Source organism: Capra hircus, chromosome 9 (genome assembly GCF_001704415.2).
Source record: "Capra hircus breed San Clemente chromosome 9, ASM170441v1, whole genome shotgun sequence".
Classification (NCBI taxonomy): domain Eukaryota; kingdom Metazoa; phylum Chordata; class Mammalia; order Artiodactyla; family Bovidae; genus Capra; species Capra hircus.
The window spans coordinates 71,595,091-71,614,351 of record NC_030816.1 but is presented as its reverse complement, the minus strand read 5'-3'; the positions used below and the strand labels follow the sequence as shown (position 1 = coordinate 71,614,351).

The 19,261-nt window shown below is 38.7% G+C and overlaps 1 protein-coding gene across 5 annotated transcripts in view; it reads right to left on the bottom strand.

The window, feature by feature from the left end:
* The window catches only part of STXBP5 (syntaxin binding protein 5), a 169,071-nt gene that overhangs the window by 128,777 nt on the left and 21,033 nt on the right, over nt 1-19,261 (bottom strand). For all 5 annotated transcript variants that reach the window (XM_005684892.3, XM_018053317.1, XM_018053318.1 and 2 more), the window contains exons 3-4: nt 17,187-17,268; nt 12,611-12,711 (exon numbers count right to left, since the gene is read on the bottom strand). In XM_005684892.3, coding sequence (XP_005684949.1) covers nt 12,611-12,711; nt 17,187-17,268 — 183 coding nt within the window. The remainder of the gene's footprint in view (nt 1-12,610; nt 12,712-17,186; nt 17,269-19,261) is intronic.

The following is a 19,261-nucleotide window of genomic DNA, read 5'->3' as shown; positions in this document are numbered from 1 at the left end:
CCATCAGTACCTGGTGAATGAGGTTTGTCTTTTAACTTTATGGTAAGTGTGTTGTACAGAACTTTTAATCCTTTCATTTTCAGCTTGTGTTTTTTATTTATGCTATTTAAGCACACCTTGCCCAGGTCTTACAGATACTCCCTGTCATTTTCTTTTAAGTTTTACATTTTCTTTGTTCATTTTGCATTTAGGTTTTTAACTGGCATGCAATTTATTTTAGTCACGAAGTAGGAACCACTTTTCCCCATTTAGATAAAAGCCGTCACTGCATCTTTTGTTTACTGCAGCATCTTCTTTTTGCAATGACACCTTTGTCGTATATCAAGCGCGTATGTATCTTTCTTTCCCTTCATATACAAATTTCTGGAGTCCATTTACTGTGTTTTGATTCCTCTGTCTTCCCCTTGTAATTACTGAACCATTTTAATCTATACTTTTATGATTTTTGATATTTAATAAATAAGCCCTATTGTCTCATATTTCTTTTTCAAAACTGTCTTGGTTTCTCTGAGACTTTCTTTTTTCCAAATGTACTGAAGATCATCTTATTAAGTCCAATGAGCAATGCTGCTAAAATTCTGATTCAAACAGTACTGAATTTATAGACATGGAGATGAGTGACATTTTAAAACTTGAGTATTCCTTAGTGTGAAGCTTTCCATTTGTTAAAACTTTTCTTTTATTCCTGGAATGAAGTTTTTACTTTTGCTAATGGTATTTCTATAAACACTGTAACCTTTGTTCCATGATCTGTGCTTTTCTTCCCTTCTTCCTTCCATTTACTTTCAAACTTTGTGTAATTATGTTTTAGGTATATCTTTTATAAACAGTTTAACAGCTATATTTTGTTGTTTTTAAATCCAGTCTCAAAACCAAATTTCAGTAGTTGATTTTAGTAGTTGATTTAGTTGAATACTTAATGATTCTGATTACTGATTTAGTTGAACCAATTTTTTTTCTTAAACATCTGTTTTTCTAATGTTTTATCTCTTTTCCTGACCCCTATTTATTTTCTTCATTTCCTTCTCTAATGGTTTTAATACTATATATTTTCTATTTTAGCAGTAACTCCACATCTAAGACATTTAACTTCATAGCTTTCCAACAAAGTCTAAAAGGTTGAGTATTTGTAGGGGTTTAGTGTCAGATAAGCATTAAATTTTTTTAGTTCTTTCCGAGCTGACAGTGTTACAATACAGCTCACTAAGGTATTTCTAATTCTACTGGTTAGGCTGAAAGGGCTAACTCCTAACACAGATATTTTAACTCCACAAAATTTTCTTCACTTATACCTCCGATCACTACTTCTCTTCCCATTGTTCTGTTTTCTCCTGTCTTCTAAAGCATAAAACTCCAAAACTTAGTGTTAGGAAATCTATTAATGTCACAGATTAAATCTACAGGGAGAAGGGAGGTGAAAAATCGTACGGTAATCTAAAAATATGTTATAAAGGCATTAAAATAAAATGCAACTTCCATAAAAGTGTTAGTTGCTCAGCTGTGTCCAACTCTTTGTGATCCCATGGACTGTAGCCCACCAGGCTTCTCTGTCCAAGGGATTTTCCAGGCAAGAATACTGGAGTGGGTTGCCATTCCCTTCTCCAGAGGATCTTCCTGACCCATGGATTAAACCCACGTCTCCTGCATTGAAGGTGGATTTTTTAACTTCCATAATTGACAACCAATTCTTAAGGGGAAAAACTCTTATCTTAAATCAAGATCCTATATTATGCAAACAATAAAACTCTAGAAGCAGTACTGTTATAATTATTAAAAAGAAAAAGCTACTTGCTATCAACAATATCATTGAACACTGTCCTGAAAATTCTTGCTAATACAATAAGGCAGAAAAAATGAAAAATAAAACCATCTTCATTTTTAAAATCACTGCCAGATTATTACAGATTGAAGTGTGCTTTAACTCCCAGGCATGCTGGCTTAGGAAAAAGAAATATAATGCTCAAAGCCCTATTCTCCCATTTCACTCTTTTTACAAAAAAAGGAAAAAAATGTAAAAGCTTTGCTATGGACCTATGGACCAAATATCACTTGAAGGATAATCAAACAACCTAGCAAGTTTTGGATTAGTGGGAGGAATAAAGATTATATCTAATTAGCCTGGAGCAAACACTCTTGTTTTTTTCATTTGAAGACTCTCCCTGTTGGAACCTATCTCCCACACAGTAACAGAGTGTGGAGGGTCATGCCTTCAAGAGAAAAGAGATTCCTCTGTTTCTGCAAAGGCAATGAAGTAAGAATCAAACTTTTTTTGAGTATTTACTGAATATTAGGCATTGAGACTGCTGCTGAGAAAAAAATTAGGAAAATACATAGTTTATTTTCTAATTGAGAAGACAATTAAGAAACCAAGGCCACAGGAGTAAGTCTGGAGTTCCCTGGTGGCTCACTGTGAAGAATCAGCCTGCCCGTGCAGGAGACGTGGGTTCAGTCCCTGGGTCGGGAATACCCCTGGAGAAGCAAAGAGCAAAATACTCCCATACTCTTGCCTGAAGAATCCCCATGGACAGAGGAGACTGGTGGGCTACTGTCCATGGAGTCACAAAGAGTTGAACATGACTGAATGACTAGACAACAACAACAATGGTTTGTGCTGTTTTAGGGAAAGAGCACCCACCATGCTGCTAAGGCACTTCAGTCGTGTCCGACTCTGTGTGACCCCAGAGACGGCAGCCCACCAGGCTCCCCCATCCCTGGGATTCTCCAGGCAAGAACACTGGAGTGGGTTGCCATTTCCTTTTCGATACTATGTGGCAATACAAAATCCAGACTTGGGAACTTACAGAAAAATCTGTAAAGGAAATGACAAGATTTCAAAGATAAAAAGGCATTGGTGGGCCATGGAAAGATAATTGTAGGTGATTTTTGAGCAGGGAGGTCAGCTCATACAAATAAGCATAAGAGAGGATAATTCATTAAAAAGCTGAAAAAACAGGGTGGCTGGATTATAATGCATAAAGCGAGGGACAAATGTAGTGAAATGAAACTACAGTGAGTAAAAAGAAGGGTTGCCGATCTTGCAAGACCTTTTAGGGCAAGCTGAGTAGCAGTTTCAACTTCATTTTGAAGGCAGTGGAAAGCATCGTGGCCACGGTTGTTTACCTGTCTACCATCCACTCTTCAGTACACTCCTTTCTAACACTAGTCAGAGGTTCATCGGTGTGCCCATATCTTCCTCAAGTTACCCGTGTACTCTGGGAGACACTTACACCAAACTGAATTCCAGAGATAGGCCAAATCAATGTGGGTAATTCCACTCACGTATTGCCATTTTAAGTCAGATAATCCAAGCCAATCAGATAAATTTCCTGTATGAAGGGCAACTGATTTGGGATCTCAACTACATTTGCAAAATTCCTTCATGGCAGTATACTTAGATTAGAACTGAATAATTAGGAGAAGGAGAAGGTGTGTGTTTACCAAAGAGTGAAAATCTTGGAGGCCATCTTAGAATTCTGCCTCTAATCGTCTGTCCTTCAACCTTCAAAGATTCATCCCCTCGAAATGCAATACAGTCACCTATCTCAATATTCCCAAAGTCTCAACCAATTACTGCATTAATTCAACTTCAAAATCTCATCCAAACATCAACTCAAAAATTCAAATCTCATCATCTAAATTTGTAGCAGATGAGGGTCCTGAGTGTAACTATTCAGTCTTGATCTTGGGCACAATTCCACATCTGACACTAAAGAGACTGATTATCTGCTCCCAGCACCTCAAGGATTCATGGTTGAACAGGCATAGCGTAGCAATTGTAGGAATTCCTGTCCAAAATAGGGGGAAGGGAAGGTGAAAATGAGTCCATAACATTTCTGAAGTCCAACTGGCCAAATGTTGGATTTTTCTTAATAAGGCTTCAAGGCCTGGGAGTAAGCCTCCGTGTACCCCAGTTCTGCCCTCTTAGTCATCCTTTCTCATGAAAGGGCTTCCCTTGTGGCTCAGAGGTTAAAGCCTCTGCCCACATTGCGGGAGACCTGGGTTCAATCCCTGGGTTGGAAGATCCCCTGGAGAAGTGAATGGCAGCCCACTCCAGTATTCTTGCTTGCAGAATCCCATGGACGGAGGAGCCTGGTGGACTACAGTCCACAGGGTTGCAAAGAGTTGGACACGACTGAGCGACTTCACTTTCACAGCCAAGTACTTTTGCTGTAGCCTCCTTTCATTCTATACTCTCTTTAAGTCCAAGCTGGCAATAGCTCTTTTAGACAATTTTCTCAAGAAAGTTGTGGACTTGAACACCTTTCACTGGGTTTTCTGCGTTAGAAAAAGTCATACCCACAAATCTTCTGGAGGCAATACCTTCTCTATCTAGGCTCCTGCTGAGAGGGCCAAAGAATGATACTCAAACTTCCTACAGGCTGTCTAGTTTGGTTGAGAAGGTCTATAAGGCATACTTTCAGTCTCTTAAAAGAACTCTTTATGTAATTAAGTACTGTGACCTTTTGTTCTACCGAAGATTTTTAACGAAAAGTTGTTCAGCCACATCCTCAGGTTTTTCCCTATGCCACACTTTCAGAAGCAGTCTTGTGCCAAATAGATCAAGGTTAAGTATTTCCCAAATCAAGTCCTAGTTCATTTAAAAATGCTTTCTCTCAATTTATTCCTCTCCTCTTGAATTTTACTATAAAGCAGCAAGGAAAAGTTAGATCACACCTCTAAGCCCTTTCCTTGGAAATCTCTTCAGCTAAATATACAAGTTAACATTTAAACATGGTACAAAGAGACACTTCTGTTAAGCTTTCTGCTGCTATAGCACAAGGAACTTCTTCCTTCAGTTTCCAAAGTCATGTTCCTCTCTTCTTTCTGAGCTCTCTCTGGCAGCAGTCTGAGTCCAGAGTCCTACAAACAGCCAGTCAAAGCAGTTTAGGCTTTTCTATCATGTTTCCCCCAATTCTTCCAACTCTATCTACTGCTTGACTCCAAAGTGATTTCTACATTTTTAGGTATTCGTTACAGGGATCCTCTCCTTCAAATCTTTTTTGCACCTGCGTGCAAGCATGCTCAGTCTTGTCTGACTTTTTTGCGACCCCATGGACTGCAGTCCACCAGGCATCTCTGTCCATGGCATTTCCCAGGCAAGAATACTAGAGAGGGTCACTATTTCCTTCTCCAGGGGATCTTCCTGACCCAAGGATTGAATCTGAGTCTCTTGTGTCTTCTGCATTGGCCAAATGGATTCTTTACCACTGTCACCTGAGTACATTATAAACCCCTGGTGCAAGTATATCAGTTTCTTTGGCTGCCTCAATTTCCTTGTCAGAATTCCTTAGTTATAAATTTACTCTAGGAAGTTATCCAACGCTTCCTGACTTTTATAGTCTCAAGGTCACCAGTCCACAACTGTTTTTTCTCTGAACACTGAGAATGTCTGTTCCCTTCTTAAATTTTGTCTCATTGTGTGGTTCTCTACACTGAGAATTCCCAAGGTGACTCATCACTTCCATATGAGCAAGCAATTCTCTCTGTGGACGCGTTTGTCCAGAGCGGTAGATCTCTGCGTGCCTCCCAAACAGGTCTGGCTTTCATTCCATTCCTTTGTTCTAGTTCTGAATTTCCTCTCACCAAATTGCTTTCAAATCTAACGTATGTATACTTTTCATTAAGCTGCTTTCAAAGAAAAATATTTTGCTGATATTTTGCAATTACCACAAAAACTGTAATTCCAGGTATAGAATCTGTCCCAATATTATGATATTTTTCTCATTAAATATGTGCAATGAATTAATTCAAAGTATTTGGAAGACCTCTAGAAACTTTGAGGGCTGATACCCAGCCAAATTTTCTTTTATAGCTATGCTTTGTTCTTGTGCAAACTAAGCAAATTTTAAGCCTCATAAATATGCAAAAATAGTATTTAGGTAATACTATAATAAGAACATAATGAGACAAATTAGTTTTTGTCCCTACATTATTTTATTGATGCTACTAAGAAAATCCGACGCTATGGCAGCAGTCAGTTCCTAAAGTATTACAGGCATCAACTCTCTCTACTGCTATGCTGGTATCTGAATTTGTTACTTTATTATTGGTTACTTTTTTTTTTTTTCTTTAGAGGACTTTGGTCACTGATGCTCCATTGATAATTGCTAAGATGAAATTTTGATTATTAATCGACTATCAATCCATATATTTTCCTAACCATTAGTTTAGAATGCATGCTTATTTTATTCTCTAAAAATATATATCTAGCATCAAATGGAAAAGCTTTAAATCAGAGAGTAAACTGTAAATCAGTGTTAGAATAAAAGAAAATGTACCTTTAAGACAAATATTTTAGTTTCAATATAAAGACTTGGCTATTGAGGTGTCTAATATATTTATGGAGAAAAATTCTAGCCTTTGAAATTTCATTAAGAGAATAACAGATCCTACATAAGAAAGCATAGGTATACAAATTTATTCTTTAGTCTTAAAATGTTTCATATACTGTTACTTCAAAACCATTATGAAAAAACTTAATGTAGTTAAGAATATTAGTCATGCTCATATATGCACTATCATGTGTGAAATAGACAGTGGGAACCTGCTCTATAGCACGGGGAACTCAACTTGGTGCTCTGTGATGACCTAGAGGAGTGATAAATGGGAGGGAGGTTTCAGAAGGAGGGATATATGTAGACATACAGGCTATTTACTTTGTTGTACAGCAGAAACTAACCAACATTATAAATCAATTATACTCCAATAAAAAGTTTTTAAAAAAAGAATCCTGGCCATGATAGTTCAAGGGGATGAAAAATGATTAGCAGATAGTTGTAGTTAATTATAAAACCACAACTTTCTCCCAGTTAAACTTTCTTTAAAGGAAAAAAAGAAACACAGAAGCTAAACTGAACATATTCTGATAAGGCAACTGCCAGATAGAATTTTACTTGTCAAATTCAAAGTTTCTACCAAAAACAAAAACCAAAGCAGTGATGTAATGTCTAAATTCATACAGTTAAACCAAAATTTGAGACTTTAATTTCATTTTTTTCTTAATCATAGAAGTGAAATCTTATCAAAATATCCACATTGTATGGTTGCTTAACACAACTGAACTGTGCATCTAAAAATGGTTAAGATAGTAAATTTTATGCTATGTATATTGTAGCACAGTCCCTCGGGTTGCAAAAGAGCCAGAAACAACTTAGTGGCCAAACATATTACAGCATAATTTCAAAAAGTTAAAACCAGAAAAAATCCACATTATGAAAAATTACAATTAAATCATTGTAATTCCTATGTAAATTTCTACTAAAATAAGAAATTTTAACTATTTATTAAAATAAGACTATATTACAATAAAAACTTTGATGCATTTAACAATTGTTCAGAATGTAATAAAATAGATTTATAAAATTTTCATACTTTTGCTGCCTTTCCTAGTTTCAGAATAAAAATACATAGCATAAAGATGAAATAGCACTCATCTCACATGCTAGTAAAGTAATGCTCAAAATTCTCCAAGCCAGGCTTCAGCAATACGTGAACCGTGAACTCCCTGATGTTCAAGCTGGTTTTAGAAAAGGCAGAGGAACCAGAGATCAAATTGCCAACATCCGCTGGATCATCGAAAAAGAAAGAGAGTTCCAGAAAAACATCTATCTCTGCTTTATTGACTATGCCAAAGCCTTTGACTGTGTGGATCACAAGAAACTGTGGAAAATTCTGAAAGAGATGGGAATACCAGACCACCTAACCTGCCTCTTGAGAAATCTGTATGCAATTTCTGCAGTATGTTAGAACAGGACATAGAACAACAGACTGGTTCCAAATAGGAAAAGGAGTACGTCAAGGCTGTATATTGTCACCCTGCTTATTTAACTTCTATGCAGAGTACATCATGAGAAACGCTGGACTGGAAGAAACACAAGCTGGAATCAAGATGTCCGGGAGAAATATCAATCACCTCAGATATGCAGATGACACCACCCTTATGGCAGAAAGTGAAGAGGAGCTAAAAAGCCTCTTGATGAAAGTGAAAAAGGAGAGTGAAAAAGTTGGCTTAAAGCTCAACATTCAGAAAACGAAGATCATGGCATCTGGTCCCATCACTTCATGGGAAATAGATGGGGAAACAGTGGAAACAGTGTCAGACTTTATTTTTGGGGGCTCCAAAATCACTGCAGATGGTGACTGCAGCCATGAAATTAAAAGACACTTACTCCTTGCAAGAAAAGTTATGACCAACCTAGATAGCATATTCAAAAGCAGAGACGTTACTTTGCCGACTAAGGTCCATCTAGTCAAGGCTATGGTTTTTCCTGTGGTCATGTATGGATGTGAGAGTTGGGACTGTGAAGAAGGCTGAGTGCCGAAGAATTGATGCTTTTGAACTGTGGTGTTGCAGAAGACTCTTGAGAGTCCCTTGGACTGCAAGGAGATCCAACCAGTCCATTCTGAAGGAGATCAACCCTGGGATTTCTTTGGAAGGAATGAAGCTGAATCTGAAACTCCAGTACTTTGGCCACCTCATGCGAAGAGTTTACTCATTAGAAAAGACTCTGATGCTGGGAGGGATTGGGGGCAGGAGGAGAAGGGGACGACCGAGGATGAGATGGCTGGATGGCATCACGGACTCAATGGACATGAGTCTGAGTGAACTCCGGGAGTTGGTGATGGTGCTGCGATTCATGGGGTTGCAAAGAGTCGGACACGACTGAGCGACTGAACTGAACTGAACAGAGTAACTTAACTATTAAGCTAGCCCACATGCATCGTGGAATGAGGGGAAAATTAACTAGGTTACTGTTTATTGTACTTCAATGTCAATAATAAAAATCAGCAGCATACTAGTTAAAAGTATTCATAAATATTCCAGCTTTTTTTCTTCTAGTTGAGATGAGTAAAACTAGGGATGGTCATGTGCCTTGCTCTGGCCCAAGAAATGAGAATGGAAGAGATATATATCACGTCCAGGTAGAAGTTTTAAGAGCCAAGCGTTTTTCTCCATATTCTTTTTTTCTTTACTACACTGACTGGTAATGCTCTAAAGACTGGCTGTTCCTCAGCCAAGATTCTGGAATAAAAATGATAATGATAATAAAGAGTGTTCCAGCAAATCCATAAAGAACATATAGCATAAGTAAAAATAAACTGTTGTTCCTTTAACTCTAAGATTTTTCAGAGTATTTTATAATGCCAGACTATTCTGACTGATACGGATATAAAAATGGAACGCACAGCAGTTGTATAAAGAAAATAACGGATACCTGCAAATGAGGGAAATGGAAGGATGGGCAGGAAATGATAGGATTCCATCCCTCCTCCTGCCTGGGGCAGCTGCTCCTACAGAAGGCTTCCAGAGATTACAGGGCATGATGAAAAGTCAAAAGTCGTAAATGAGAGAGTTCAGGATGAGGGGCAGAATAAGTCTTACCACCATGGGCAGGTTCCCAGAGCTGTAGTAGGCATAGTAGTATGCCTTCCCCTCCCCACCTGAGACCAAATGCTGCATAATAGCAAACTCCCAAACGGCACCTCGCCCCTTCCTACCTTTTGAGGAAATCTGAACTTCAGTCTCAAGAGAACACAACAAAGTTCTACCATGAGGCATCGGGCCCATTCCTCAGCACTGAGGTACAACAGCTGCTATAGAGGTTTGTGGCCATCCTAGAGGATTTCATCCAAAGAGAATACTCAAGAACCAAGTTACCCATGCTACAGTGTCTTGCTTTTCATTGTCCTAATAAAAGCCTTGGGTCGGGAAGATCCCCTGGAGAAGGGCATGGTGACCCACTCCAGTATTCTTGCCTGGAGAATCCCCATGGACAGAGAAGCCTGGCCAGCTACAGTCTACGGGATCGCAGTCAGACACGACTGAGTGATTAAGCATAGCACAATAAAGGCTGAGGGGAAGCTGAACTCTGATCAGAACCAACTAGTTTCTACTGGTGAGGTGGGTAGAGTATATTACAGAACTGAAAATAGGGAACTCCATCAGTTGATTTGATTTGTAACTTTTAGGATCACTTCATACAATTCTATCGGCTGCACCCTGCACAATGGCACCCCACTAAGGAGGAGAATGGTGGATTCTGAAGTTGTATCCACCAAAAAGAGCTACTTTTTCATATTTCACACAAAGGTGCCATCCATTTGCCAATATATGTGCCTATAGGCACCTTACTGACTAGCTTATAGCTCCTTATCCACATTTATTAGAATTTTTTGGAGACCAACCTTAGGGGCACTACAGAGGAGACTTTACTACATACCAGACAATCATGGGATTCTGACCACTGTGGGACTCCTTGAGGCGTGATCCTTTCTTGTATGAAGATTACCATGATAACCTGCAGTGTATGTTTGTGAACTTGGATGACATACTGCCACATTCCTGTGTCCCAGCGAGCAATATGGGCATGCCACCGGTAAATGAATTATCAGAGGTATTCTTCTACTAGAATTCTACATCCTGGAAGAATCCCTTCAGTGGGTGGTGGATTAAGAGAACTTGCACAGCACCCCACAGTGATCAAATGATATCACTTTGATGTGCTAGAGTGCAGGCTTTTGTGAACTATGACACTACTGATGTTTTGGACCAGATAATTCTCTGTTATGGGGGACTGTCTTGTGCATTTTAATATGTTTAACAGTAACTGTGGTTTTATCCACTAGATAACAGTAGTTCTGCTCACCCAGCCCAATTCAAATGCACAAAAAATGTCTCCAGACAGTGTCAAATGCCCTCTGGAGGGTAAAAATGCACCAGGTTGACAACAATTCTGATATACCTACACTTCCATTGCCAGTAGGTGCTTTGAGACCAACACCAAGAAGATGAGTACTAAGATGACCACAACTAATTTCACCAGCCCAGTGACATTTGAGGCTGATGGAGAGCCTCTTCTGAGATCCCACTGGCCAAAAGACTAAGACACTCTGCCCAGCAAGCTGATAGGCTGGCTCTACTCCCATTGGGTGGAGAAGAACTGAACCTTGATTTTTTCCTTGCTCCTCCTCCCTTATCTCATTGCTCCCGCCTTCCATAAACTCCTCTACCATATTTGCCCTCTTCTAGTAGTAGAACCATGATTCCAACCCATTTAGGGATTTATCTTCCCAGACAAGATGTAGCCCAATAGCTAACTATGCTACTGACCACCTGCCAGCTCTGGTCTGGCATACAGTGCAGACATGCTCTGGTGTTGGCTAGAAAAGTCGATGCTATATTCCCAGCAGCCTCTTTAGCTTGTCTACTTTGGAAGGCCACTGTGGGCAGAAGCCCAAATTCACAAACAGACTGATCAGTTTATATAATCTGAATGGATTGATATTTATCAAGGCAGGGACATGGCATGATTCTTGGACATGGACTGGGGAGTCTAATGCCTATCTTCTTACAGACATGGCCTGACACTAACTCCACTGCATTCAGATGCTAGCTAGATTCAGATTTCTTAACCTTAACATACATACACACAGATATACAAATATATACACACACATATACAGGCTTCCCTGGTAGCTCAAGTGGTAAAGAATTCGCCTGCAATGTAGGAGACCCTGGTTTGATTCCTGGGTCGGGAAGATCCCCTGGAGAAGGGACAGGCTACCCACTCCCGTATTCCTGGGCTCAGATGGTAAAGAATCCTCCTGCAATGTGGGAGACCTGGGTTCGATCCCTGGGTTGGGAAGGTCCCTGGAGTAGGGCATGGCACCCCATTCCAGTATTCTTGCTTGGAGAATCCCCAGGGACAGAGGAGCCTGGTGGGCTACAGACCACGGGTCACAAAGAGTATGACACAACTGGGCGACTAAGCACAGCATAGCAAATACACATATACACACCAAAAAATACACCTCATACAATGGGGAGGGGAGACTGTATTCCTTATGCACAGTTCATGCCAAAGGAAGTTCCACATGAATCAAAGTTTAAGTACAAAAATGCAGCTTTCAGAGCATTTAAAAAAAATATGGGAGAATGTTTAACAAAATTGAAGTGAAAAAGCCCTTTCTAATCACCCACAAAATTCACAAGTCATGTGAGATTTTTATAACTAAGTCATTTCACCTCTACAAATTTATATTATAGATATACTTGCCTAAGTGGACACAGAAATATGTAACATCACAGAGCATAATGAACCACAAACTAAAAATGACAGAAATGTTCATTAATATTAAACCCAGTCTTAGATATATCAAACTTCCAGTTAATTCATGAAGACAGTCTGAATAAATTATGGCGATTCCATACAGTGAAGTATTATGCAGTTATAAAAATGACTAAAGAAGATTTAAATAAAGCAACATGAAAAAAAATCGATCAGCTTTATTAAATGAACACAAATTACACAGAGAATATGTAATGTCTTACCTTTATGCAAATAAAAAAGCTATATACAGAGATTTTTGATGTATTTATATAGTTCTAGAGGGACACAAAAGAAATTTCTGTGGGTACCTCTGTAGAGGAAGATGGGTATGAAAGGGAAGGAAACTTGCTTTTTACTGTATAGCAGCTTAAGTTTTTGAATTATTTTTTAGATTGCATACAAAATCCATCACATGCACAAAAAATTAAAGAATAATATTCAAAAACAATTTCAAGAAGTGAAAAATAGCATATACATAAAATAACTGAGGAAATTCTTACCTTTCCCTGCAAAATTTAAGTGAATGTAGTATGGCAGGTCTCTTTTGACGTAAATTCCATAAATGTAAGGTGTCATCAGCCAAGGCACTCACAAGAGCTCCCTTAAAAATAAAGTGCAATATATTTTATATAGAATATATTTACAAACATTAATGCTACTAAAAGAGCTGCCAAAAAATCTTCTTCTCAAATTTCAAAGCTTTTTGCCAATATTAGCTTTAGTTCTGAGAAACATTTACCTCACCCAAATTCTAAGCAGCAGACGTAGAAGAGTGTATTATGTGTATATGGATGTATAAAAATTACATTTAAACTTCAACAATTAATTAAAGTACAATTTAATATCTTATAAACTAAAAGTATATTAGGATCTTTACTGACAAATGTCCGTCTAGTCAAAGCTATGATCTTCCCAGTGGTCATGTATGGATGTGAGACTGATGATGATTTACATTCAATGATCTCACCAAGTCCTGTCTACCTTTGAAATTCGATGAGGGCTACTCTACTGGGTAAACTATTCCTATTGCCCCACATGGTGGACTATAAAGAAAACTGAGCCCCAAACAATTAATACTTTTGAACTGTGGTGTAGGAGAAGACCCTTGAGAGTCCAAGGAGATCAAACCAGTCAATCCTAAAGGAAATCAGTCCTGAATACTCATTGGGATGGACTGATGCTGAAGCTCCAATACTTTGGCCACTTGATGCAAACGGCTGACTCATTAGAAAAGACCGTGATGCTGGGAAAGACTGAAGGCAGGAGGTGAAGGGGATGACAGAGGATGAGATGGCTGGATGGCATCACTGACTCGATGGACATGAATTGGAGCAAGTTCTGGAAGTTGGTGATGGACAGGGAAGCCTGGCATGCTAAAGTCCATGGGGTAACAAAGAATCAGACATGATTGAGCAACTGAACTGAACTGATACTAGGATCTAGTTGGATATAGCTATCAACAACTAGTTATGTAAAATTAGAAGTCAGACCATTTTAAGTTATTTTGTCCTTATCGTACATACTCCCTTGACTAAAATATATGGCATGAGGTAACTTTGATTTGGCTTAAGACAAATGAATGTGCTCTGCTTAGATCATAATTCTACTACTAGAATGATACGGAAAACAAAGATAGCATTCAGCTCTCTACAATTTCAGATTCCAAAGGGTTGAAGAATCTGACTAATTTAGAAAGTTAGTGTTTAATAGTTTTGGCTATTCTATCAGGTCTGAAAAAGAAAACCTTTGGCACTGTGTGAGAATCATGCAGGGGACTCAGTCTCACCTCCAACCTGACAAATCAGAATTTTTAGAGCAAGAACTATTGCAGATTTATTTTTTTAATCGCCAGCAGTGATTTGATGTGTAAACTGGATTAAACATCTATAGACTAAGGCTGATTTATTAAGACATATGAATGTTTTTCCTCAAAAGAGGGAGAAGATACTCTTCATCTCATAGAGAATAAGATAATAGATGTAGCATGAAGAACTTATTTTAATTTCAAAAAAGATTTGCAATTCCAATCCTTCAGGTTATGATGAGAAATCTTAAAATATCTCTTTTAAAATAGAAAGAGTTTATCATTTATCCAAGAGAACTAAAACAGCTCTGAAGATGATTTACATTCAATGATCTCACGAAGTCCTTTCTACCTTTGAAATTCGATGAGGGCTACTCTACTGGGTAAACTACGCCTATTGCCCCAATATAACTAACTGGAAAGCAGAAGTCCACATACTCTCCTTTTCACTAGAAGGCATCTTCATCACTCTGAAGCAGAAAACTCAAAGGATTCAGAGTATCCAATATTTGTACTCTTCCTTCTTACTTCCACCATAATTTCAGACCAGCTTATCTTCTTTCTCAAGATGTCTGTCCCATGTCAGTATCTCAAGGAAGAAGAGAAGATGTAGAGCCAAAACACAGCTGACTGTCTACGGTGGCTCATGTACCTACATAATGGTTTTCCAAAACTGAAAGCAAACAGCTACTCTCAGTTTTCACATTTCCATAGCCGTTCCCATTTAAACAGTCATATTTCCTAAGCTTGTTTTAAAACTGTCATTTTGAAGTACTTAAAGTGTAACATTTAAACATGTAAAATATCAAAGAACTTTATGATAAATTCTACAGAAAACAATCCTGCATTATGAATAATGACTGCTGCTGCTGCTAAGTCACTTCAGTCATGTCTGACTCTGTGTGACCCCATAGATGGCAGCCCACCAGGCTCCTCTGTCCCTGGGATTTTCCAGGCAAGAACACTGGAGTGGGTTGCCATTTCCTTCTCCAATGCATGAAAGTGAAAAGTGAAAGTGATCTCGGTCAGTCGTGTCTGACTCTTAGCGACCCCATAGACTGTAGCCAATCAGTCTCCTCTGCCCATGGGATTTCCCAGGCAAGAGTACTGGAGTGGGGTGCCATCGCCTTCCTAGTTAAGATCAATTCAGATATATAATCAACTAATAAGATTATAAGATTTGTAATCGACTAGTTAAGACTTCTAAAATTTAGGTGAGCTGTGTTTAGTTGCTCACTCGTGCCTGACTGTTTGCAACCCCACAGACTGTAGCCCACCAGGCTCCTCTGTCCACAGGAATTTCCCTGGCAAGAATACTGGAGTGGGTTTCCATGCCCTCCTCCAGGGGATCTTTCTAATCCAGGGATCAAGCCCAGGTCTCCCACATTGCAGGCAGATTCTTTACCAGCTGAGTCACAAAGGAAGCCCAAGAATACAGGAGCGGGTAGCCTGTCCCTTCTCCAGGGGATCTTCCTGATTCAGGAATTGAACCGGGGTCTCCTGCATTGCAGGTGGATTCTTTACCTGAGCTACCAGGGTAGACCAAATTTAGGTGCATAGTTAATCAATTTGCAATGTTATTTACATTGCTCATATTGCTTTAAAAAAAAGTGATCATAACAGAAATATAAAGATGGAGAATAGGTTAGCGGTTGCCAAGTATTAGGGACTGAGAGCAGTAAGGGCTGCAAGTATAAGGAGGTAGCCTGAGGGCATTCCTTTATGTGCTGGTACTGACCTGTACCTTGTTCCTGTTGGTCATTACATGAAACGTATGTATGCAATAAAATTGCACGAAACTATACACGCATACAGGGCTTCCCTAGTGGCTCAGAGGTTAAAGCATCTGCCTGCAGTGCGGGAGACCTGGGTTTGATCCCTGGGTTGGGAAGATCCCCTGGAGGAGGAAATGGCAACCCACTCCAGTATTCTTGCCTGGAGAATGCCATGGACGGAGGAGCCTGGTGTGCTACAGTCCACGGGGTCGCAAAGAGTCAGACAAGACTGAACAACTTCACTTCACTTCACTTCATACACGCATACACACAATAGAGTGTAGAAACTGGTGGTGAAATCAAAATAAGGCTTGTAGTCTAGTTAATAGTATTGATGTCATTCTCCTGGCTTAATATTTTACTATTGTTATGTAAAACATTACTATGGGGGAAAGGGGAGAGGGTACATAGGGTCTCTATCTTGAAGCTAGTGACCATTCTAATTATTTCATAATTTTTTTAAAAAAGGAAAAAAAATCTCACATATGGATTCAACACCTTTCTACATAGTGATTTTTTATGTGTATCTTAACATTTTACAAGGCCTATTACTCAATCTTACATAGAATACTGAATTGAATACTGAAGTTTTTCCTTCTGACCTTGAAAACCCTACACAACTGTGTATCATTTGGATCACAGTTTTACTAAAATACACTACCCTTTTTAGTTTTACTAAAATCTTTATATTACTCTCTTTAGCTCTGTATATTCCTACTGCCTCACTTAAATCCTCTGATATGAAGGAAAATATTTTCTTTCTCTTATTTACATCTAAGAATTCATTCCATGGAACCCAAGGACCCAGGGGCAAAAGGAATTCCCACAAACTACCCTCACATCCAAGTACAGCAGAATCTTTTCTAAAGTAATTTGCTTTTGTTCTATGACCAACTTTTCCTGCCTGTCCCTACATCTGAAAACATCTATTGTCAGAGCTGCTCAAACTTGTTTAAAACCTGCAAACACATTGTTTATTCTGTTAATAAAATTATGTATCTCTAATTCCCTCCCAACTTTACACTGTATTGGAAAGAAAGATATCAATTACTTCACCCAATAAGTGATACAGCAAGAACTCTGGACAATAACCAGTGTCTAATGGATTTTGCTTTCCTGGTTGTATTTCAAAACAACTCACTGGCAAGAAGTACATTTTGTTATTTATAATAAGATCAATCTTTGAAAAAAATTAATGCAGATTTTTATAAGTTACATAACTTTCAATATCTGTGGAATAAAATTTAAATGAAGCACATTGTACCAAAAAGATCTTACCTTATGTCATTCTATTTTCAACACTGTTTAGAGAAACATCTTACATTATTTATGTAACTGTCCACGATGATGCCTTAAAGTGAATTACTATTAGCACTGGCCTACAAGAAATTTGGTTTTGGTCAAATATTAAAATATAATTGCATGCAAGAATTCTGAAAGATGGGATATGGCTCTATTTCATAGGTAAGCAAAGAGAGATTAAAGCAACTCACTAACCTCATTTATCAGGAACTGAAGCTGAATTACCGCAGCTCCACTGTCATGTTGGCAGTAACATTCTACTCCCGGACGACCAAAGCTGTCATGAATTTCATTAAGGAGTTTATGGTATGTGTGGGCTTTTTATAGCAATTGATAAAGTTATATAACAGACAAATATTTCCATGCTCTGATATTCAATACAGGCTATTTACTAAGGCTGAGATTTAGAATTAGATTATGCATCGATCTAATCAGCTACTTTCTGTTGATAGTCAGAAATCTCAGAGATTTCAGATCTAAAAGAAATAAGACAGCAACAGCAATATACAGAACCAAGCTATATATATTTAATATGCTTTATTCTGGCCCTAGTCTTTTTCTTTCATTTAAAGTGAAAGGACAGGTAGTTGATCTATAGAGCACCCAATTTTTCCCAAGTCACTAAACAAATCTGAAAAGTAGATGTATGTCATTCTGGAATACTGCTTTTAGAAACAACTATCTTTTCACTAGTATTTTTATTCCTGTAGTGTCATTTTTAAATACCATAGGCTAAAAATATAACGAAGAACCACATAAATATGTTTGTAACTGTGGCAAGTTATATCACCAATGAATGCTATCAGTCTCTTACAATATACTAGAATACAGATTAAAATGTAAATATCTATTAATTCCATGTAATAACAGGAAACGGAGAGCATTTTCTGTGTGTCAGGCATTATATTAAACTTAGTATACATATTAATTCATTCAATCCTCACAACCATGAAGAATATAAAACATCCCTCATATAAACATATGAGGGGGCTTCCCAGGTGACGCTAGTGGTAAAGAACCCTCCTGCCAATGCAAGAGACGAGATGTGGGTTCGATCCCTGGATGGGAAGATCCCCTGGAGGAGGGCATGGCAACTTAATCTAGTATTCTTGCCTGGAGAATCCCATGGACAGAGGAGCCTGGCAGGTTAGAGACCATAGGGTCTCATACAGTCAGACACAACTGAAGTGATAGCACGCACACATACAAACAGATAAGGAAACTGAAGCACAGAGAAAATGACTTCTCTCAAGTCACAACTAGAAAGTATAGCTGAGATAATGCTACACTGATATTCCTTTTTTGTCAATTTATCTTACCTTCTAATTCTGAACTCCAATGTATTCTTTTTAAAATGTTGCAATCTTCGTACCTTAGATACATTTAGTCTCAATTTGTCTACAGCTTACCTATCAAAGGCTTTCAGTTCAGTTTAGTTCAGTCACTCAGTCATGTTCGACTCTTTGCGACCCCGTGAATCGCAGCATGCCAGGCCTCCCTGTCCATCACCATCTCCCAGAGTTCACTCAGACACACGTCCATCGAGTCAGTGATGCCATCTAGTCATCTCATCCTCTGTCGTCCCCTTCTCCTCCTGCCCCCAATCCCTCCCAGCATCAGAGTCTTTTCCAATGAGTCAACTCTTCACATGAGCTGGCCAAAGTACTGGAGTTTCAGCTTTAGCATCATTCCTTCCAAAGAAATCCCAGGGCTGATCTCCTTCAGAATGGACTGGTTGGATCTCCTTGCACTCCAAGGGACTCTCAAGAGTTCTCTCCAACACCACAGTTCAAAAGCATCAATTCTTCAGCACTCAGCCTTCTTCACACTCCAACTCTCACACCCATACATGACCACAGGAAAAACCATAGTCTCGACTAGATGGACCTTAGTCAGCAAAGTAATGTCTCTGCTTTTCTATATGCTCTATCTAGGTTGGTCATAACTTTTCTTCCAAGGAGTAAGCATCTATTAATTTCATGGCTGCAGTCACCATCTACAGTGAATTTGGAGCCCCCAAAAATAAAGTCTGACACTGTTTCCACTGTTTCCCCATCTATTTCCCATGCAGTGATGGGACCGGATGCCATGATCTTAGTTTTCTGAATGTTGAGCTTTAAGCCAACTTTTTCACTCTCCTTTTTCACTTTCATCCAGAGGCTTTTGAGTTCCTCTTCACATTCTGCCATAAGGGTGATGTCATCTGCATATCTGAGGTTATTGATATTTCTCCCAGCAATCTTGATTCCAGCTTGTGTTTCTTCCAGTCC